Here is a 23,962-nt window from a genome sequence, read left to right on the forward strand (position 1 = left end):
AGTGCTGAAAAAATGTTCGGTTAGAAAATTAGCATTAAAGCAATAGGAAGTGTCATACTTATTGATATTATGTTACTTATGGTTTTAATGATATCGGAGCCTAAAAGGCTGAAACCGGCTTACTGTTGGGTAATAGCCTATCTGATTATTATTATTATCTCTGGCTGAAATTTCGACTTTTGATACGGTTTGTATGAAATTTTTATGGGTCCAGTAAAATTAGACTTAAACCTCAACAATTTTCCGAAAAAGATGAAAATTTGTATATGGGTAGTCTTTAACGAGAAAAAAATATATACTAAAAGTCCCAAAGTCTGGGACGCGTGCGTCTACCGCTAGGGGGCGTCGTAGTTCAAAATGGCCGTTTCTAGTTTTTATTTTATTTCTGTTAAACTACTTAGCCTAAAATCAAAAACTCAACCACAATTTAAAGGGTATGTTTAGCGTAATTATTTTAATTTTTTTCTTTAATGCAGTGGCGTTAACTGGGGAAAAGCAGTGGTTTGATTTCACCCCCACCGCCTTTAATTCCGATATATTGTAGTTAGTTTTATATTTAATCTAACTTTAATTTTTTTAAATTTCTTTTATATTAATAAGTTTAAGGGGTATCTAATTTTGGTTTCCTTTTTTTAATGAGGAGTACATTTTTGGCGTAATTTACAATGTATTCCCACCTATCGTTGATACGTGAACTTGCATTATTGTACAAGCTGTAATTTCATCGATTACGCGATATCTATTTTGTTTGTTTTTTATTTAATAAATAGGGAAGGCAGGGTGGTCTGTCACGAGACCAAAAACGGGTATATTTTCCGCCATCTTGGACGGTGGTCGCCATTTTTGTAACGTTTCTTTAATGGAATTAGACATAGACCTCAAAATATTTCTGAAAGGTAAAAATTGGCAGATATTTAATATCGAGTAGAAGAATTCAAAAATGTGGGACTTGTGCTTCCTCCATTAGAGGGCATAAGATATAAAAATGGCACAATGGTAGATCTCATAAAACAAAAATTACCATAAGTTGAAAATTGAAAATAAGTGTTTAGGGGATTTTTTAACTCAGTCATGGCACCTAGGAGCAACAAAAACAACACCCCACACAAGGAGAACGCAACCCGTCAAAAGTCGTGGATTTTCTTGTGTACTTTTTTCATTGGCTAGAAGCTTTAGCGCCTGCTGCCGTCGGAAGGGGAAAATTTGGAAATTATCTTCCCCCCGCCCGTAAAACGTTCAGCGTAAAGGCTCGTGACGCTCGTCCAATGAAATTCGTACACAACCCTTCGTTAGCGTGTTTAAAGGCTAGCTGCGTTCTCCTTGTGTTTGTTGCTCCTAGATGGCACCAAGGATCGAACCGAGCCTCGGCCATTTAGAAGACAAACAAACTTTGAAACAACAAAAGTTATACCCGTTCCTTTTATAAATATGGATCCAGGTAACTTGACTACAATTTACACGGCTCTAACATATGCTATTAACGAAGCACAAAAACAAAACCACTGTTTTGTGTCATTCGAACCGCCCTTGTACATTAGAGCTGTAGAAATGGTTTCTGCAGCCGAAAAAAGTAGTCCACTATCGAAAGTTATCCCTCGACTTGGGTGGTTCCATTTATTGATGTCATTTATGGGTGCCATTGGTACTATTATGGCAGGGAGTGGACTTGAAGAGGTGTGGTGTATAGTGTATGCAAAGTCTTCAGTTGATCGTATGCTTAAGGGTCATGCTTACGCTAGAACCCTTCGAGCACATTCGTTGACTCAACTAGCTCTTTGTTAATCGAAGACGTTGACATCGCAGACGATGATATTGAAGAAATACGCCAGATGTTCAATAGTTTCATCGAAAACAAGGTAACTCTTGAATACGTAGAAAGTTCACGTACCCTCTTGTCGCTGCAAGAGAAACTGAAAAAAATAATCTTAAAAAACAAGGAAGAGAACTTGACTTCAATGTTATGGATACAATATTTTGAACAAGTAGCCTTAATTCGACAGTTTATTCATGCGAAACGCACTGGTGACTGGAATCTTCACGTACAATGCATTAAAGAAATGCTGCCATATTTTCACATTTACCCTACGCTAAAGCATCTCAAATATATATTCAACAAATGGAAGACCTAAAAAATACCCAAAGCAGATCTCAAAAAAATTGTCGAAGATGGATATTTTACCGTTCGTCGCTCTAAACGCTACTGGGCTGATATTTAGACCGATATGACAATTGAGCCAATACTAATGAAGTCCATGAAGACAAGAGGAGGTCTAACCCACGGTCGGGGTACAACCGACAGCACACTTTCTACTTGGATTAATGCAGCTCCAGTATGTATACAAATAAGTGACGCTCTTGAACAATTTTGCGGTGTCGCTAGCGGCTCTGGAGATCAACATGTCGAATTACGAGACAGTCGTCAGTGCAGAGATAAGGAAGACGTCGAAAGGCTATTAGCGTGGTTCCGAGATCGCAACCCCTTCAAAAAGCCGAACAAAAGTTTAATATCATTCGCGTCTGGTATGGTTGGTGATGAAACTATAAAATGTCACCTAGCTAAAGAAGTTGGCCTGAAATCTATGAAGGGTATGATAGGAACCAATTTTGCTGACGTGAAATTGAAACACAAAGACAAAGTGAAACCTCTGGCGTCTATGAACAATGCGATCAAAGTTCGAGATGACATTATTGTTGTTAATTCGCAACAATTGTTCAATCGAATAACTCGCGTCATGGGATCTAACGAAGAGCTTCGCGATTACATACCTTCCGAACTAGCACCTCGACCACCTTCGCTTTTTGATGATTATTCCACGAGGAAGGGTAACAAAGCAACGCTAATGTCCGCACTAGTCGATCTAACATCGAGCGAAAACGACATTACAATACCCATAAAGTTATATGGCCTAAGACGGCTACATACAAAGATATCATTAGTGCTTACGTAACTAATTTATTAAAACACTATACGTCTCAAGTGTTACAGTTGTTTATGACGGATATAATAACGTAAGCTCTACGAAATCGATGGAACATTTAAGGAGGTCTTCCAAAAACATATCCACGGATGTAGAAGTAAAAGAAAACTTCTTCGTTTCAACAAACCACGCCAATTTCTTAAATAACTCCAATAGCAAAAACAACTAATAAATTTACTTCGTGGGAACCTTGAAAAATCAGGAATTAAGAGTTACGAGGCTCAAGCCTAGTTACAACCGCCATTGATCTACACTCTTAAAAAAAGGTGTTTTAATGGTATATTAAGGGTGTAATATCTGTAAAAAAACACTCTTTAATGTTAATTTAAACGATCTAAAGGGATTTTTATTGTCCCAAATTAAAAACTTGAAAAGGTGTATAAAGGGTGTTATATTACCCCGTAAATTGAGTGATTTAACACCTCGTAAGGGTGTAGCTCCCTTAAGGCAGTAGTTTAGTACCCTAAAAGGAGTATCTTAACACTTTAAAGGGAGTATTGTAGCACCCTGAAGGGAGTCGTTTGGTACCCTAAAAGGAGTAGTCTTGTACCCTGAAGGGAATAGGTTTATACCACAAACTGTATAACAAAGTAACCAAAACGGAGGACCTAAGCATCCCAAACAGTGTAAATAAACACCCTAGCACGAAAACTGCTTTTTAATGTGTAGAATAACATCCTTTATAAACCTGTTAAGGTGTTAAATATGGGACAAGAAAATACACCTTTTGTTTTAAGAGTGTAGCTAAGAACATAAACATTGCGGTTGTTTCCGAGGACACAGACGTCTTAGTGCTTTTGATAGTATTAGCAAGGGGAAACTCGAACCTGTATTTTTATAAACCAGGCTCTAAAAACACCAACAGCAAGCTAATTAAAATAGACCTTTTTGAAAAACATTTGCGAGATGTTTGTCAAAATTTTCTCTTCGTTCACGCAGTTACCGGGTGCGACACTACATCGGCCCTATTTGGAAAGGGCAAGAAAACAGCACTTAAACTCCTACAAGGGAACAAGGCGTTGATGAAGTCTGTATCAAAATTCAACGAGGCAAACAGTTCACATGAAGAAATAGCTGGTGCTGGTGAACACTTCCTTACTTTATATTACGGACGAAAAAAAACGAATCATCGGATAGCTGTCGATATTACACCTTCAACAAGCTAGCTGATAAATCTACATTTGATTTGGCTAAACTACCTCCTACATCAGAATCCGCAAAACAACACTCATTTAGAGTGTACCATCAAATACAGCAGTGGAGAGGGAGCGATTTACCCCCGGACGACTGGGGTTGAAAAACGAATAGTAATGGAAATTTAATCCATTAAATTAATTTTAATTAATTTAACCAACGTTACTTCCTCCAGCGCCTGACCACCTCCTTAAGCTCATTAGTTGCGGGTGTAAAAAAAGAGGCGTTAGTAATTGTGAATGTAAGAAGTCCGGTCTCTTTTGCACAGCTATGTGTGGACATTGCCGAGGAAACGATTCTGAAAACATCGAATATCTTGAGCAAGATGACTTAATAATAGACGATAACGAAGTCTAAAACTAATTATAATTACGGTATTTTTTCGATTTAAAAATTACTGTTATATGAAACACATTTAAATAACGTTAACTTGAGTTCGTAATTTGTTTCACTTATTTATGTGCGCTTTTGAACGAGGTGATACAACGTTCCGTTCATAAAAAATCAATTCGGTTTAACGCATAGCATAAAACGGCCCCTCATTAAATTGGACTTCTACTTTTCGAGTTAGACGTCGATAATTTATAGGCAGCCATTTTGATATCTTATGCCGTCTAACGGAGGAAGCGCAAGTCCCACAAACAAAATAGACATCGCGTAATCGATTAAATTATAGCTTGTAAAATAATGCAAGTTAACGTATCAACAATAGGTGGGAATGCATTGTAAATTACGCCAAAAATGTATTCCTCATTAAAAACAAAAAAGAAACCAAAATTAGATACCCCTTAAACTAATTAATATAAAAGAAATTAAAAAAATTAAAGTTAGATTAAATATAAAATTAACTACAATATATCGGAATATATACATCTTTTTCCGAAAATTGTTGAGACAAACCCCTTTTTGAATTTATTTTTACTGGGCTAATATTATTTATTAATAGTACGACAATTGTCCACACGAGGGATAAAGATTTTGGTTCCTCCAATGGGATTATATTATCGTCTGCTATACTGCTTCCTGTAAGAAATTTAGAAATTAGATTTGGTCTGTTAAAATTGTTTGTCTGCAATTTCAATAATAGCAATATTAGACGACGGGTCAAAGGTTTCAAAGTGGCCACATCGGAGTCGTCGATTTCATGGGTTGGATTTCAAATAGTTGCGTATCTCAGTCAAATTGTACACCCAGAAATCGGACACCTACATGAAACCAGTTGAATTTTGGTCTTCCAAAAATTGTACCAACGTTTTCTGTTCACATTGCTTAATTAACTGCCAATTAGTTGGACCAATTCGGGGGCCAAATTAATTGGCCTTTAAACGTTGTATATTCTCATCGGTGAAATTACCTCAAATCAATAGCTTAGCGAGACAAACCAAAAATAATAAAATCGAAAAAAACCTTTTATTTGACTAATGTACATTTCTTTCTTGATTTTTTTTAATCTTTTTATTTTCGTAAATTTAATCAGCTTTAATATTTCATTTATATGAATTCCAGTTTTGTAAATATAGGAATTTATATTTCAAAAACCCATGGTCTAGCGATTTTAAATTCTCATTCTACACGATATAAACTGCCTTCTAGCGTCGCATTTTATATATATTTTTTGTGTCTACGTGTGTTATTTGTGAAAGTTCTATAGATCTTGGAACCAGAACCCGAAATCGTCGAAAAATAGACCTATGCCATTTTATAAAATATTAATTCCAGTAAAAATGGAGTATCTTATATTATTTTTATTCTTTCCCCCGTTTGCCCCCCTTTTTCTCATCAGGGAAACTTAATTTGAACGTAATACAAGAATTACAGTCCTGAAAAACAGGGAATTCCAAACATAACTTCGCCTCGGAAATTTATTCAATGATAAAGGAACAAGCGCGGATTTTTATTGAAATTTTATTTTTCGTTTTTTTTTATTTTGGTACGAAAAATAATAGGAGGAAATTGTTTTCAAGTGGTACGATACAATTATACAAACTTAGCGTCCATTTCTTTGTGCCCTTATTTGTGGAATACTTTATCGGTATGTAGCGCCATCTGCTCTCTCTTTCTCAGACGTGTACCAAGGAAATCAGGATAATTAATTAATGAGAGAAGCGGCACTTATATAAGTTAAATAAAATAAAACGCTTATTTCGAAAACACTACAATGACGTCATTTCTAAAACAATAATTGTTTAATTGGAAGGTTGGCCGGTGTGACAACCGACTGGTGATCATATTATCTAGCTATTCTAGGAAATGGATTTATTTCCTAACAAAAATTAAAACGTGGACCATATTAGGGATCCGACCGTGGCCGCGACCTTTCCAATTCGTTCGACTCTCGTCGGTAATTCTAGCATCCGGTGGTGTTGTAGTCTTTGGGGTAGTAAGGGATGAGTTGATTTTGGCCGGGACCGGTTCGTACCTCCACCGTTTCGTTCTTCCAGTTTTCGTTACTGACGTAATCGACGCAGTTGTCCTCTTCCTGGAAGCTGCTATTGGAGCTGTAGTCCGACTCGTCGTCCACGTCCTCTCGCTCGTTCCAGGTGCACCCGTTTCGCACGTACTCCTCGACGCGTTTCACGTTCTCCAGTTTCTCGGGATCAGCCATTTGTTTGAAGGATATGACGCAATTGGGGCTGATGTGTCGGACGGCCTCCAGAGCCTGATTGGCCCCGGCCCCGGGCGTGCCCAACACGTCGGCCGAAACGATCACTTTGTGTTTGGTCGTTGTGTGATGGTCCGCGCACCGCAACGACAGCCAAAAACAAGGCCATATCGTCCTAGCCGCCACGAAGACGGTCAGCGTAGACACGATCAGTTCGACGAAGGCCGTCACGATGGTGTTGCCGCCCACCCGGGACATCTGGGCCGGGTCGTCGCGACTCAAGTGGAAGTAGGAGACGCCCAGGCAGCTGATGACCAGGTACACGGCGGCCATGACGGTGGACGCGACGTTGCAGTAGAAACAGACTTTCATTTTGGTTTTGGAGCGCGCGCAGCACCTGTTTCTGGCGGCCGTCATGGCGGACACGCCGGCGCTGAGGAAGATGAGACCGCACCACACTCCGGCGCCCGTGCGCGTGCTGTCGTACTCCACCACCAGACCGAGGATTCCCAGAAGGAGGGACACTGCGCCCAGGACCAGATGCATGACTCCTAAGCCGAGAATGGCGTCTAGCAACAGGTCCCGGGTGTCCGAATGACTGGACGACGACGGCGTCCCAGGTGCTGGAGGAAGCCCACGCAGTTTTATGACGTAGATTTCTTCCATGACCACTTCTCCCTCTCTCGCTTTCCTGCGTCATAAAAAAATTGTTGTTAACGCATTGTCATAAAATTCAATTTGAACAACAAAATTTAACTTCAAAATTCCAACCAGCGTTTTTCACGCAAAATGAGAACAGATTAAATTTCTACTGAAGAAATGACTAATTTTGAAGCTTTTCTATCGTTGTTATGGCTATTACCCAGAATTAGAGCTCTTTGTTTTTATTTTTATACACAACCAAATATTTTCCGAATTAAAACTTTTGCGTATTAAATCGTATTATAACCGCGAATAATATCCATAAATTCGCCGCTAAAGTCGCGTCTCCGCGGTATCTAGCGAATGTTCTATTTTTTGACGTCACACCTTGGCGATAAAAAGCTTCAGCCAATCAGAAAACGCGTTCCCTCGACCTCTTCTGCTGCCGTCCTTCACTTATTAAGCCTAGGTCTTTAGAAAAGCAACTCAGCCAACTTGACCAAGATACTGAAGTAAAGGTAATTATCTCACGAATATATTTATTGAAAGTATCAACAGGAACAACCATTTGGTTCATTATGTTAGGTCTAAAACATTACTAAAAACCCGCACGAGTTGTTTTCAGCGTTTTTAAATTTTTGTGCTAAAGTGAGAACCGCTTCCCCAGCGACCGAAAAAACGCGTCTTTTTTCATTGCGCGAAAATTTTATTCGTCTCGAAATTTTTATGAATAATCGAAAATTTAGCGGGTAATTTATCTGTTCCGCCGACCTCTAACAAGGAAGTCTAAGAACATTGGACTTCGAAGATTCGTTGCGAATGTTCGTCTGTTTTCGATTTCTAATGACGCTCTTTCGCACAGACTGTCGCCATCTGTGTTTACGTTTTATTATTAGAAAGCGGGCTAACTTTCATTATGAAATATGTGAGCGTGTTAACAGAAGCTAATGTTAGCGCACATATTCTTAACAACCTTAAATAATTCTTGATCTTACGATTAAAATGACGAAACTGGAAAAGGTTTTGCGGGAAAACACTCGCCAGAAAATATTTCTATCGTCTGTTGTCAACTCCAAAAAATAACTGAAGGATATTTTAATTCACTTCCCAAACAATCATTACAGAATAAGTCTTCCCTACGTTGTAATTTTACTATAATAATTATAAATTAAGCATCACGATGTCGCAATGTTAATCGCGTGGTTACATAAGCTCTTTTAAATTTATAAGAATGAACATCCGAAATATTCATAATGAAAACTGGGTTATTCCAGAGAATTGTAACGTTACTCGTACTATTACGACACGAAGCAATTTCGAACCGACGCGGCGGTGGTATAAAAACCATTGTGAATCTGGATATGTATATTCGAAAAAAGGCTTTTATTCGGAGACAAAAAAGGACACTTCATCAGGAGTAAATAATATTTATCTTGCGAGAGAAGTATCAACCTATAGCGGATGAGTACACCGCATCACGGCTCAAAACTTTAGCGCGTGTATTACTCTGCCTAATACGAATGACTAAACTTAACGTTTCACTAGTCAAAAATCCTCTCGCCACCCAAATAATAACTAAAACCAAAGAAAGAAATAAGCAGTAACCTAATTTAACCTAACCTAATCCTAATTTCTAGCAATTTAACCTTCCCTAAATTAACCGAAACAGAAAAACAACCTTATCTTAACCTAAACTAACTTTAACTACCTTAAACTTATCCTTATATTACCTTAAACTTAACATATACCTTAACTTAAACTTAACCTATACCTTAACTTAAAACTAACCTTACCTTAACTTAAACCTAACCTATACCTTAACTTAAACCTATACCTTAACTTAAACCTATACCTTAACTTAAACCCAACCTTACCTTTACTTAAACCTAACCTATACCTTAACTTAAACCTAGCCTATACCTTAACTTAAGCCTAACTTATATCTTAACTTAAACCTAACCTATACTTTAACTTAACCTAGCCTCTACCTTAACTTAAACCTAACTAATACCTTAACTTAAACTTAACCTTATATTAACTTAAACCTAACCTTACCTTAACTAAAACGTAAACTTACCCTAACTTAAACCTAACTTAATCTTAACCTAATCTAGCCTAAAATTAACCTAACCTAACCTAAATTAATCAACACAGTACAAAAACTAGACCTAACCATCATTTCGCCAATTTCATAGACCCCAGAAAAGAGACAAGATAACGTAATACGCAGCAATCGTTGCAAAGTTAAGTCCCTATTCGTATAACAATGTGAAATATAAAAATTACACTTTTTATAAATATTTATTTATATCAAGAATGTCATTAATTTTACTTCTGGAGAATGACATGTTGGGACGATTATTAGCGTTGTTCTAATTCGCCTTCATTCACTGAAGTAAGCTCTTTAATAATTATAATAATAATCAGCTAGGTTAATACCCAAGGCACCAGCTTAGGCCCAAGTCATCTAGCGACTTTTAATGCCTTAAACAGGTGGCCGGGTTACAATGCGTAGGAGGGTGGTGAAAAGCTGACAGCTCCCTACACTCACTATTACCCCTTATCTCATTGGTTCCTTAAAACTTATGTTTTCCGACGCTTGTGAAGCGCACGCTTGAGGCGTTTTTCTTTCCCCCCTTTCGGCCGAGGTGGAAATTCAGCCATTCGCACCATATTGCAATAATCCTTAAAGACGTATGTCACCCCACACTATATCGTTCTCAGTGTTACCAAGAATGTATTGAAGTGACAAAGAATATTGGACTACAGGATTCTGATTCCCATCCTCGCAGCCTTTGTAGCTTAAATTCGTCTGCTTTCCCATTCAAGTTTGCTATATGGTATGATCAAGAATGTATTGAAGTTACTAAGAATAATGGACTACAGGATTCTGATTCCCATCCTCGCAGCCTTTGTAGCTTAAATTCGTCTGCTTTCCCATTCAAGTTTTCTATATGGTATGACTTTGAATGCCCCTTAAATGCAGACGAACTTTCTCCACAAAAACTGTGTGGATGGTACCAGGGGTTAATGCTATGCTAGGCCTAAGGTGGTGCCTTGGGTATTAGCCTAGCTGATTATTATTATTATTATTATTAATATTCTTAGTAACTTCAATACATTCTTGGTGTTACCTAAATGTCACTTTTTTAGAATAAAGTCCATGTCAGTGGCAAAAAATGGTAAATATGGCAAAAAGTAACAAATAGTTACTAATAATCAGTAAATGTATTTAAAAGATTTAAATAATATCTATCAGATATGTAGCATCACCATAGATATAGGAAACGTATATAAAGGTCTAGATAAAATATTTCAAAGGGAGTGAATACGGAGGTGACAGCTAGCAGAAACGCGTAATTTCTGCAGGCTATCCTTATAAGGCGCTATCTATCGGTAAGAAAGCTCGTGCTATCATCGCTAGAGCCATTGTCTCCTGCTTAAAAATTATACTAAAGGTCACCAACAGATGGTGTCTAAAGACTACGGCCTGCGGAAAGGTCAAGCACTTAGTACTAAAATGCTAGGAGCTCGCGCTCTTGGTCACGTGCTTCCTCGGTGTCTGCTAGGCGTCAATTCCGTATTTTATGTTAGGCTTAGACGCCCCGAAATTTATCTAGACCTTTATATACATTTCTTATATCTATGAGCATCACTTACATGTGAGATAATTTTTTAGTTTATCACAAAAGAACCATTAAAAACACCTTAAAGATATATAGCAGACGAATTCAAACTCAGGAAAAATCATTGAAAAATAGCCAAAAGAAATAACTAGATTGGGCTATAATTGAGTTTCTAGCCCAATACCTGGCAACTAATCCAGTATATTTGTCTAAAATAGCACAAATATATTTTTTCTTTGGTATGTTTTTTTATTTTTAATAAAATTTATTATTTGCCACTATTTGGCATATTAGCCAGTAAAAGTATTATTGGCCATGTCGGTATTTGTCGCTTTTTGCCACATTATTTGACACCTGACATTTGCCACTTCAGAACACTGATCGTTCTAAACGCATTTCCAAAAATTTGCGTGAAAATGTTAAGGTGCAACTTTTTAAAAAATAACACGTGCTGGATACTTCTATCGTAAGATATATCTTATATACTTCTGATATCACGGACTATAAAAATGAGAGCGGAAAAAATGGGGTTGCGTAATGCAATATCAGCTCAGACTGCTGCAAGATAGTCTCTGGTTATTTGTAAAAAAAACTGCTCGACCGAGAAATGTGGCGCGGCTAGGCTTGACTAAATCGTATAAATAATGTTACGCAGTCTGTGTTTTGGTAGGTTCTTTCGAGGTCTGCGGAGGCGGCCATATTGCGAAAGCAGAGTCAACGTAAAGGATCGTATCGTCATGGCGGCGCTCAGGGGATGCACGGAGAAAGTGGCCTATAGTCCGAGATCCGTAGAAGATGAATCTATCGGGGCGCAGTCATAAAAGTCACATTTTTGCGAGAAAATAGAACGCAGAAAGGTAATATAAGAATTCTTGGAGTTCCATCTTCCAAAGCAAAACCCCAGCTAATCATAAATGCGTTGGTTCAGGGGTGCGGCGAATAACCAAAGAATGTAAAAATTCAAATAACCATAAAGGATCTTTAAAATACATAATTATAAAGGTGTGAGGAATGTTAACGACTAATGATTAAAGGGATTAGGGAAGCATCGAAAAACGTCTACGTGTACGCGAATAAATTTCTACCAATTTAGTAGAAATACTTTTTAGGGACCAATTTTTTATGTATCTCAAAAATTGCTTCTTATGATAACCTAATAACATAGGTCACATCATAAGCCTATTATAAGGTCCCCATAAGCAAAGGTCTAGGCCAAATTTTTGACGGTCACATACCCGTTATTAAGAGGTAGGTATTCAAAATCTGCACCTCCTAGTGGCTACGTCCTCAACTATGCATTTCTGAAATAAATTTCGCGAAATGCATGATGAATGCGCGCAAGCCGTGCGCGAACGTTTTTAAACTTAGAACCACGCGGGATAAATCTCCGCCGCGAGCCCTTAGCACCGTAGCCAAGGCTTAGACGCAATTTTATCGCTTTAAAACTTAAAATTAACATTTATCTTTGCCAAATGATTTTCAGAACCTGAAACTGGCTATTAGAAATAAGAGTGGGGTTTCTGAAGGTATTTATTTTTCAAATGTGAGATTTAGACGCGTTTTGTGTGGCATTTATCAACCCGAGCGGGGCTGCTCTACCAAGTAAGATAATACCATAAGCCTATCAACCCAAAGTTTGAATCGAAAGGCAGTGTTGGTTCAAGCTAACGACTGTCGAAAGTACAGCGCTAAATCCACCCGGTGGCGGAAAAGAGAAACGTTACGCGTCCCGCAATGCATGATGCCAGCTGCTTTGGTAAGAGAGAGGGGGCGTAGAGAGAGAAAGGGGGAAGGAAGAAGCTTCAATTTATCTCTACCAGGTGCCGATACTATCGCCTGATTTCTTCTTTTTCGCCCGTCCAGTGGTGGTACGAAGGGCGCTATGCGCGTTTCAAACTTAGGGTTGATAGGCTTATGATTATACTTTAGATGTAGAAATTTAAAAAAAGATGTCGCTACTGCCGTATATTCGTACGTTAATTTTCTCCTCGCATGGAGAATGCCGTAAACATGGGGCTCTATGCTCGATCTTTACTTATGGGGATCGTATGATAGGCTTATGGTATGACACTTTTCGATCGACACAAATTTTCTTATCACACAATGGTCATAGAAAACATTACGTGAACCAACAACTCTCCCCGACCTGTTTCTAGTCTTTGAAAGTGTCAGGTAACCGTACCCAAGAATTGGACGCCGACATCCTATTTGAAAGATCAACCAAGGCCTAGTGAAAATTGAAACTCTTTCTACAGTGAAAATAACGATTAATTTGTCCAAATAATGATAAATTATTGAACCGGAGCATACAATTGATTATTATAAACATCTCATTCGCTTCTGTAGGAATTATTTTTCTAATTTCCAACCAAAACACATTTTGACTCGTATCGATCACCATTTAACTAACCTGACAGCATAAGTAACATAATAACTATAAGTATGACAAATAGTTTGGATTATCACCGAACTGATTTTCGCAGTTATTGCGCAATCCAGGTTTCATTCGGCACAGAACCCCGTAGTGTCTAAAATAAGCCCAAAAAGAAATATACTAAACTACTCAGTTCAGTTGCGAGTCTAAGTCCTCATTTCAATTTCTACAAAATTTACAGAAAGTAAATGTCATACTTATAATTATATTTTCACTTATGCTAATAATAATAATAAGCTATATTAAGCTGTGGCCATTATAACCGGGAAATTTAAACCGCGTGGTAAAGTTGCGTCTAGCCATTTCAGTTGGGTGGTTAAAACCTTCGAGAGTGGTATTATTATTTTCGTATTAGATATTAAATAAAATAAATAAATAATAATCAGCTAGGCTAATACCCAAGGAACCACCTTAGGCCTAAGTCATCAAGCGACTTTTGAAGCCTTTAATTCAGGTGGCCGGGTTACATTGCGTAGGAGGGTGGTGGCAAGCCCTGCATGCCACGTGATCGACCCAACAGCTCCCTACACTAACTATTACCGTTAACCTAGACAAGTTTCTATGGAAGGGGAAACCGAAGAGCTCGGAGGAAAACCCCTTAAACCAGTGGGGAGAGAACTTGCAAACTCAACGGGGAAGGAGTGGTTCCGAGTTTTCAACCAGTGCCACAAGCTGGGATCGAACCAGGCTCCTCTTGCGGCGAGGCGAAAGTGCTAACCACTCAACGACTATCACCAAAATTAAGTAAATCTCAGAATAATTCGAAATAATGCGTTTTGTACGTTTATATTTGGCTTAAACTCTTGGCAGAAACGCATTTTGTGGTAAACAGTGTTATAATAATACTGAGTAACGGCCATTGTGAATGTTACCCTGAGAATGCGGCTGAAGAAATTAGAGCAGACGAAATTATACGAAATTAAGACTCTTATTGGTTAATAACGACATTGATAATTTATTTTTTATAATTACGCAGGAATTATTATAATTCGAGGCCTGATTATTCGTGGCCTCGGTAGTCCAATGGTAGTGGCGTTGGGACGGTAACCCAAAGGTCGTAGGTTCGATTCCTACCCGAGGTGATATGATTTTTCTCAGTCCCTCTGGTATGGAACAATACACGGGTAATCCTTGATTTAAATGAAACTTCGAATTATAATAACGACATAATGCGTTTCTGCGGAGTATTTTCGAAACTTTTCGTTTTTGAATTTTCACACCTCTGACGCTAGACCAGATAGAAAAAAACGGACTCCAAATTTAGAATCAGCGCCCTAAAATTAGAATGAGGAGCATTTAAACTCAAAAAGTCAAAAATGGTCGATAATGCGATTCTGAAACGTAGGGCAGAGTTTAAGTAAAGGGGAAACCGAAGTACTTGTATTAAAACCATTCTCACACTCCGCCATTTCATGGATGCATTCTATAGCGAGATCAGTGCCGTATTTCCGCCTAGGCCAACCTAGACCGTGTCCTAGGGGCCCACCCTTGGAAGAGGCTTTCCAGTGACCGTAATTACTGTATTCGAAGGCATAAAACTATAATATCAATCGTAATTTATATTATAGAAATTCCTAGGTAGAAGATTTTGTTTTAAAATTCACAAAAATTTGTGCCTGGCAGTTTACGGACGCAGCCTTAAATCGCAATGTTGCGTAATTATCGCATATTTAGTCGACGATTGTTAAGAGCTTTTATTAAGTAATATAACCGTAGAGCTCAGACTTCTACGATGAATCAGGGAAATTCAGGCATAGCCTAGTTCCAGGGAAAAGAGTAAATGCAGCGCGTGAAAAGGGGGCCCAGACTCCTTATCTGCCTATGGGCCAAGGATCTCTAAGTCCGGCCCTGAGCGAGGTATATCCTAAATGAAAGAAAGATGGCGTTTTCTTGGTAATTAAGTCATATCAATTAAGAAAAAACACTCGGCTTGTCGTCGTTTGGTGAGAGAAGCATAATTACGACGGAAACGAGATCGACGTGACACTGCAGCGTGGCGGAGATGGCCTAGGGAAGAGTCCCTTATTATGCTGGTCACATCGCCTGTTTATGGAGGGCAACGGCTGGCTTAGCGTATTATGGGGCGTATGTCGCCCATACCGCGCCGAAGTGGACTGGCTTGATGCAGCGCCCAAAGATAAATAGTATACGACGGATCCCGACAGATGCATTCACCCTCAAAACGAGACTTTTAGCCCGGATTCCTCATTATTACCGCCATAAAGTAAGCTCCAATTTATTACATTACTCAAATTAGAGCGTGAGCGTCCACGAAACCTCGCGCAAAAAGGAACATTTAATTTCGGTAATTAGGAAAATACTTATTTTTGAGACGATGACGTCACTTAAACCTAGGAGCAACAAACACAACACCCCACACCAGGGGTACGTTCAGAAACAGTCAACGAAAAAAAACCCGATGGATTTGATATTTTCCACCGATGAGCTTTTTCGTCATAATGACGTCGTAAGTTGCTGAACGCTTTTATTCAGTCATCGGTGTTTTTTAAAATAGCGTAGCATTAATAGTAGTTTTACTATATCTTTCGGTGACTTCGGTGTCTCACCGATGACTATCGTGACGTCAATGCCCGAAATTAAAATGCCGTTCAGTAAAACACCGGTGTCAGCGGTGACTGAACGGCAGACAAGGAGAACGCAACCGGTCAAAAGTCGTGGATTTTCTTGCGTACGTTTTTCATTGGCTAGACGCTTTAGCGCCTGCTGCCGTCGGAAGGGGAAAATTCGGAAAATGTCTTCCCCCTTTCCGTAAAACGTTCTGCTTAAAGGTTCGTCCAATGAAATTTGTACACAACCCTTCGTTAGCGTGTTTTAAGGCTAGCTGCGTTCTCCTTGTGCTTGTTGCTCCTAGCTCAAAGAGTTAGAAATCAGTCACTCCAGGTGGCTGAAAATCCTCTCTCTGCTACCTTTGGCTGTACGGCATAGTTAGAGAAACCTCCGCTACTCTCATTGCCGCTACTATCGAATGGAAAAAATTGAAAGAAAATAAGTAGTCCCGAACTCAACGCTAACACAAATTTTGAGCTTGCGAGAGTGCGTTTAAGAACCTTGCAATACATTGGTTAAAATATGGCATAAGGTGGTTTATTTTCACGTGTTCTCGGACTAAAAGTTACTCTTTTTACCCTAAAACGTATTATTCGCCTGTTCCGGGGATGATAATTACTCCGCCCCATAAACTATCCGCTTGTTCCGAAATGAATATTTTTATAGTTTCCGAAAAAAAGGTCTCGGTCATTTTCCGGAAAATTTTCCGACTTACAACACTAATATATATTCCGAGGGGTCGGACATTCACCCGGTCACCTGAATTAATGGCTTCAAAAGTCGCTTGATGACTTAGGCCTAAGGTGGTGCCTTGGGTATTAGCCTATAGCTGATTATTATTATTATTATTATTATTATTATTATTATTATTATTATTATTATTATTATTATTATTATATGTGTACGGGATTTCACCCTGGATTTCAAAATTTCTTGTTGGATTTCTTACTTACTAGTCTCTAGTTGGTGTAAGTTTTTATTTTTTTCACGGTCGGGTGTCACCCCCAAATCACGCCCAAAAGGGTGGCACCCTGGATGGGTCACCCCCTCCCTCTAGCTACGCCACTGTGAGATACCGGTCTGATTTGACTTGATTTAGGGCCGGAGCTTACTATTAGCAAAAGTAGCATAAGACCCAAAAGTGTGTCAGCTGTACCTTCGCGCCTATTAAAATTTCTAGTGAGACCCAGTCACACTATAGAGTGCCAGCAGCTTGAAACCCTACGACGTCACCAATGTTAAACGTCTATTGAGAAATAACGCGAGTTTTCATGACAACCACTACGGAAGCTACGGCTGTGACGTCACTAAATTCTAAAAACGCATCAACTACTAGCACTCTATAGACTACATAACCTACTAGTTGGAATAGTACTAGCAACTTTATATTTAGTCTATAGTCTGGCGATTTACTCGCCCGTAGACATACGTTCTAAAACGCCTCACTCGGCGGCGCTGGAGTACCTCGATTTTGATGACGTATTTTCCGACCCCCTTCGTTTCCCTTTTTTACTTTGCGACAAACTCTCATTAACTACTATACCGTTCTGACACACTTTTGGGTCTGATGCTACTTTTGCTAATAGATCATGCGGGGGATTGGACAGTATATTTCTAATGTGAACAATAGCAGGATAGGTATATAGGTACTTCTCTCGTAAAAATATATACTATGTATTTCTGATAATACTTAGTTTATTTAATTTTTTCCCAAATTAAGGCAACATTAGAAATTCTGCCTCTCTAAGATTATGACATTACTTACAAGTTTGTTAAAAAAAGGTTAAATTAAAAATTAATTCTAATAATAACTAAATTACTTATAAACAAAGAAACTAATTTTTTTTAAAATCAACGATATTTATTGTGCACTGTATTTAAAATTTAACAACCTGACCAGTGGCGTAGGAACGGGGGGGTACAGGGGTACAATGTACCCCCTTAAAATTGGAAAGGGGCGCTAAATTGGTGTGAAAAAGGCGCCAAATTGGTTTAAGAGGGGCCTCAAAAAGCCTGTCAATGAGGGGGGGGCGCCAAATTTAGCATCACAGCTGTACCCCCCTTAATCTAACACGTTCCTACGCGCCTGAACCCGACTATAGTTTCGGCTTGTTAGGCCATCTCGAGGGGGACAATACACAAATACCGTTGATTTTAAAAAAATTATTTAGTTAATTATTATAACTTAAAAAATAAATTGATAATATCCCAATTATTGATTGTTAGCGAAGGAAGAAATGCCCGTCCATTTTTAGTTATTTATTTCACCACCAGCGACCGCCAAGTGCCGATCTCGCTTCTCTACTATCAACCTCTTCGAGCCACGGCCACCATCTTCCTCGCCGGTTCTTTTGTTTCCAGACGCGCTGTTGGGATGCTGAGGATGGAGAAAGGAAGCTCAAGAGTCGACTGGCGCATGACCCCCCTCGATTTAATATTCCTTCTCCCGCCATCCATGGCAATTTGCGTGACTTCGTTTGGTTTTCAATTCACGGAGATCCACCCCCCCCCCCCCTCCTCCGATGGTCTCCTAGCAACGACTCAGAGAAATAAGTCAAAACAACCGTATAAAGATAGCCCACCTGAGCATTCGTCCCTTTCCAAAAAAAATGCTCTCAACTGGTTTTCAATTATTGAGTTAAATTCAAAGTCCGATTAATATTGAAGATCAGCCTATAGGTGGATTCGAAAAGTTCTCAATTCGCCCGGAGCGAAATTTCTAAAGATCATTGAAATTCACGCGTTTTAATAGTAATGTCAATATAACGAGCTTATGTACTTAGAATTATAAACGTATCCATGGAATTTCTTATTCACTGCAAAGTTAAACGTCGGTTAAAATACATAAACTAGTTTGTTCGGCTCTTCAAACAGAAGTTACTCGGAATAAATTGCAAAGGTCACGAGCGTCGACGAGGCGCGCCTGTTGTAGAACGAAAGCGCTTCTTGTTCCTATGACAATGAATAATCAAGTTTCTATAAAGTCACGAGGACCGAAACGCAATTCGAATGCGTAAGAAGCCCCTGTAAGTGTGTTTGACGCCCACTACATCCTCGTACAGGGAGAAGCCAAATACTAGGATTTCTCCTACTCGAACTTTTCCGCTGAAACAATAATGTGGCTTGAGGAAAATGCATCCATTCATACTTTAGGAATTTTCCTTCAGTATAATAATAATACCTAATAAAATATTATATATTGTATATTATATATTGTTTATTATATATTATAAACAATATATTTCGATATGTATTTTAAATAACATATATATTAAAAATAATATATTGCATACTTCATATTATGTATATATTTTGATTATAAATTATACATTGTTTATTATATATTATATACAATAAATTTCGATATATATTTTAAATAACATATTATATATTAAAAATAATACATTGCATACTTCATATTATGTATTTAATTTTATTATATATTATATATTATATATTATATATTGTTAATTATATATTATGTATTGTTTATTATATATTGTTTATTAAATATTATATATTATATATTGCTTATGATGTATTATATATTATATTTTGTTTATTATATATTATATACAATATATTTCGATATATATTTTAAATAACATATTTATTAAAAATAATATATTGCATACTTCATATTATGTATATATTTTGATTATATATTATATATTTATATTACATATTATATATTATATACAATATTTTTTTATATATTTTAAATAAAATATTATATTTTAAAAATAACACATTGCGCACTTAACATTATGTATAAAATTTTATTATATATTATATTTTTGTTTATTATATATTATATATTGTTTATTATATATTTTATATTGTTTATCATTTATTATATATTATATATTGTTTATTATATATTATATACAATATTTTTGTTATATATTTTAAAAACATAATATATATTAAAAATAACACATTCATATTATGTATATAATTTGATTATATATTATGATTGCATATTATATATTACATACAATATATTTTGTTATATTTTTTAAATAACATATTATACAATAAAAATAACACATTGCATACTTCATATGTTTATAGGTTTTACAAAAATACTAAAAAATGAATTTATCTCTGTATGAGTTCTTACCTCGAAAATAAATACACACAACCGCATTATCTAGAAATGACTAAGAAACCCTAGGTACGGTATATATCTGACCCCAATGCATTATATCAAAATTACACCGATACTTTCCGGTGGAAAGAAAATAATGAAATGAAAATAGTGGAAGTTTAAGCGCAACAAGAAAAACAAGCACACCTTCATAGCCAGGAGACACGCGGCAAAAGTTCGCAACACGGACTGCTGTGGAATTCCGCGAGTTCGCTGGCCTGAAGGCGTTTTATAATTCGAGTTTGACTTCGCCTTTTCAAAATCTTATAAATTAGGGAAGCTGGATTAAAAACGCCGTAGCTTTTAAAGCTGTCGCGTAAAAGGAAAAAATTAACGTCAATTCGCGTAACTACCGTCCGGTTAACTTGATAATTAATAGACTATAAGTGGTTCCCAAATACGTATAGAGTTCGTATAGACGGATTCGCTTATTTAATTACATGTTTTTTCTGACGTAATACCGGTTTCGACGGAACGAAAATAAGCTAATTACCTATCGATTGACCAAAAAGTTGTAAAGGTGAAAAGGTCAACGCTATATAACCCTATCGAAATGACCATCAACTCAACTTCCAACTGTAAGTGTAATTTGGTAAAGTGAACGCGTTCCCAGATCGATTTTACACGAATTGACAGATGGAGTGTTCGATAAACGAGGGAAGTTTCAAACGCCATTAGCGAAAGAAAATTAGATTGAAGGTATATTTTAGAATTTCTTCGCGACAGTGTAAAGATTAAAGATAAAAATTTATATTTCCGGATGTTCGCATTTTTTTTTGTCGCGAAAGGTGGGAAAACTTTGATGAGCCACCTAAGTTGCAAGCCCAATTAAAATAGGCCGGGACAAGGCCGCCTCGTAGAAATTCGGGGGAACTAAAAGAAACAACGTTAAGGGCCAATTTCCCGGGATAATCTTTTTAGTTTTAACCCAATTAAAATAGTATTCATCACGCTAAACGAAGAAGTCTCCAATCGAGGTCAAGATTTATATACGTATAATTGTTCCGTTTTCTGTACATTATAGATTTGAAACCAATCGAAAGCCCCTAAATTTAGGATGGTGGTTGCCATGGTAGCGTCGTGCCAAGATTTTTACAGCAGCTATCGATTATCCGCGCCTTAAAGTTAGAACAACCGTTCCGCTTTTAAAAATAACCTCTAAATTTCAGCCTAACCTTGAAAAATAATATTTATTCAACTAAATATTTAATTGGAATTTCACACATTTATTATCAATAATTGAAGCTTCTACGAAATAAAATTGTCTATAATTTAGTCATCATAATAAAACAAAACAATTATGTAACGTATGAAAAATCAATTGAAAAAGAGCTTCCTATATGATAAAATTACGGGGTAGTAGCATTTTTTCGTATATGCATTATGTTCGATATCCAATGAAACTGGCACCGCAATCGGTGAAAAGTAATTAATGTAATTTTTCAATATTATAAATATAATTGAATCACGAAATTGTTTTATTTTAACCAAAAATTGGCTGGGTTTGGTGTTAATTCAGAGTTGGCTTTGATTCCGTTAGATTAGGATAGGTTAAATAGGTTAGGTTAGGTTAGGTTAGGTGTCTGTTATCATTGGAATTTAGGTTACATTGAAGTTCCACAACTATTCATGTTAAGATAAAAAAACCGCACGTTTGAAACTCTATTTTTTACGGATTCGGTTAAATGTGATTCTTTCGAATTTGACTAAAGCCAATGTATAACGTTGGGACTAATGACATTTCGGACATTTGACAAACGGATAGAACGGTTAAATTGCCAACAAATTATACAAAATAATTTTCGGACAAATGAAACCGTAATTCGGCCATCTGAGCCAGATATTTAGAGCTCGGACAAATGAGTATTCGGACAAATGTGCCTCTATTCGGACGAATGAAATTCGGACAAATGCTACAAAATCGAAAATTACACCTTGGTTTCATACAGCTATTGGTAAACCGATTTTCTTTATTTTCTAGGTCTTTCCCCTAATATTTCACTGATTAATAAAACTTAAGTTTTATTTTATTATGTCGTAAACACTTACCAATCTTTTCATTAGTATAGAGTTGCTCATTTTTGGATTAAAAATTAAACTAAATTATATATGAGACAAGTAATAAAATCAAATCCTTTATTAAGAAAAATTTATTGATGTAAATTAGTACTCTTTAGGGCAAACTTCCTGATCCTCATAAATTTCCCTGATTTCGCTGATTTGTACTAAAAAATGGTTTTGTGTGACGCGATAGCTAAAGATACATTTATCTAATTGCGATAGATCAGATATCAGATTAACAGCATTTATGCTCAAATATTATCAGATCAGTTGCTTTGAGTCAAAATACAAACTAAATAATTTAAACTCGAAACTAATCGAAAGATTGGTGGTGAGCAGATTTCAGATGTCACAGTTAAACATTTTACAAATTCCTTTCGAAATTTACATCGATTTTATTTACAGAATATTGTACTAATATATATAGTAAACACAGAAATCAGATAACTGTTCAACTAACTAAGTCTGATGAGATTAGTTATAGCAGATCAGATCAAATCAGTTACTTGAGATAAATAATACAATTTGAAACTAAATCGTACGGTGAGGACTTACAAGGAGAGTACCCGAGGTGTTTATTGCCGATTTTGTTCAAAGTCGGGCGTAATGTAGACCTATGTGAAATATGAAATTTCCCAAAAGGAGACGTTGCAATACCCATTCGATTTGCTATGGCAACCGAAAGTGTTTTTGATAACTTAAAAAAATAAAATCTCCATTTAAAAAAGCATGGGATTTTCTCGGTTTCACTACGAAAATTTTGAAAATTTTTGAAAATCACGAAATGTGTAATTTGGACCACATTTAGGTAAATTTCATCAAGTTTGGGTAAATTGAAACATTTTTAGTGTAAATTTGTAACAAATTTTGGTTAAAATAAGCAAAAAATCTTATTTTGGTTGCAAGTGGTCAAAAACATTATCGGTTGCCATGGCAAATCGAATGGGTAGTGCAACGTCTCCTTTTGGGAAATTTCGTATCTCATATAGGTCTACATTACGGCCGACTTTGAACTAAATCGGCAATAAACAGCTCGGGTACTCTCCTTGTAAGTATAATAGAACATATTAACGTAATGTGACTAACTGATTACCTTCACGCATCTGGAATTATGACCTGAATAACCCGAGGGGATTGACATTCGTAAATTTTCTGTACACTCTAGAGAAAATGATTTTAGAAATCGTGAAATCGACTTGAAAATCCGAAATACGATAGAAAATCAGTTCCAAATCTTGAACGGTAGATCAGTTGAGATCGGTTACTTGAGATAATGAATCGGATCCAATTTGAAAAATATTGATGGCTGAGGGGAATGTAATAAATAACCTAGTATGACTAACTGATTAAAATCAGATATCTGAAAAAACGAGCTGAATAACCTGATCCGTTGGCCGCTGGAAGCATTATCTTTGCTGTATGGGTTTTTTTTGTGTTATTCTGTAACATACTTTTTGGAAAACTGAAATAGAACATAAATGTGTAGAAAACCACTTCTAAAATATTTAATTTTGTTCAAATAATTTTTGTTAATCTACTAATTGGCTTCTTTATAGTTTTTATAATATCTTTTCGTATCCTATATTAATAAAAAAATGTAGAGGTTAAGGGGGAAGAATACAGTAAAAGCCTCTTTTTCGTTCAAGCTGGACGTTTCTGTTTTAACAATTACATAATTGAATTATATTTTTATTATTAGGCTGAATC

At 36.8% G+C, this 23,962-nt stretch overlaps 1 protein-coding gene and 1 non-coding gene across 2 annotated transcripts in view; one reads left to right on the forward strand and one right to left on the reverse strand.

Annotated features, from left to right (window-relative positions):
- Window positions 1-5,586: 5,586 nt before the first annotated feature.
- LOC149927412 (uncharacterized) overlaps window positions 5,587-23,962 on the reverse strand; it is a 75,132-nt gene continuing 56,756 nt past the window's right edge. The window contains exon 2 of the mRNA XM_090159001.1: window positions 5,587-7,465. Coding sequence (XP_090015127.1) covers window positions 6,520-7,440 — 921 coding nt within the window. The 5' untranslated portion in view covers window positions 7,441-7,465 and the 3' untranslated portion in view covers window positions 5,587-6,519. The remainder of the gene's footprint in view (window positions 7,466-23,962) is intronic.
- TRNAT-GGU (transfer RNA threonine (anticodon GGU)) lies at window positions 14,486-14,558 on the forward strand. Its single transcript has one exon. It is a non-coding gene; the product is annotated as a tRNA-Thr (tRNA).

The sequence above is a fragment of the Leiobunum rupestre genome, chromosome 9 (genome assembly GCF_980474605.1).
Source record: "Leiobunum rupestre chromosome 9, qqLeiRupe1.1.hap1, whole genome shotgun sequence".
Classification (NCBI taxonomy): domain Eukaryota; kingdom Metazoa; phylum Arthropoda; class Arachnida; order Opiliones; family Sclerosomatidae; genus Leiobunum; species Leiobunum rupestre.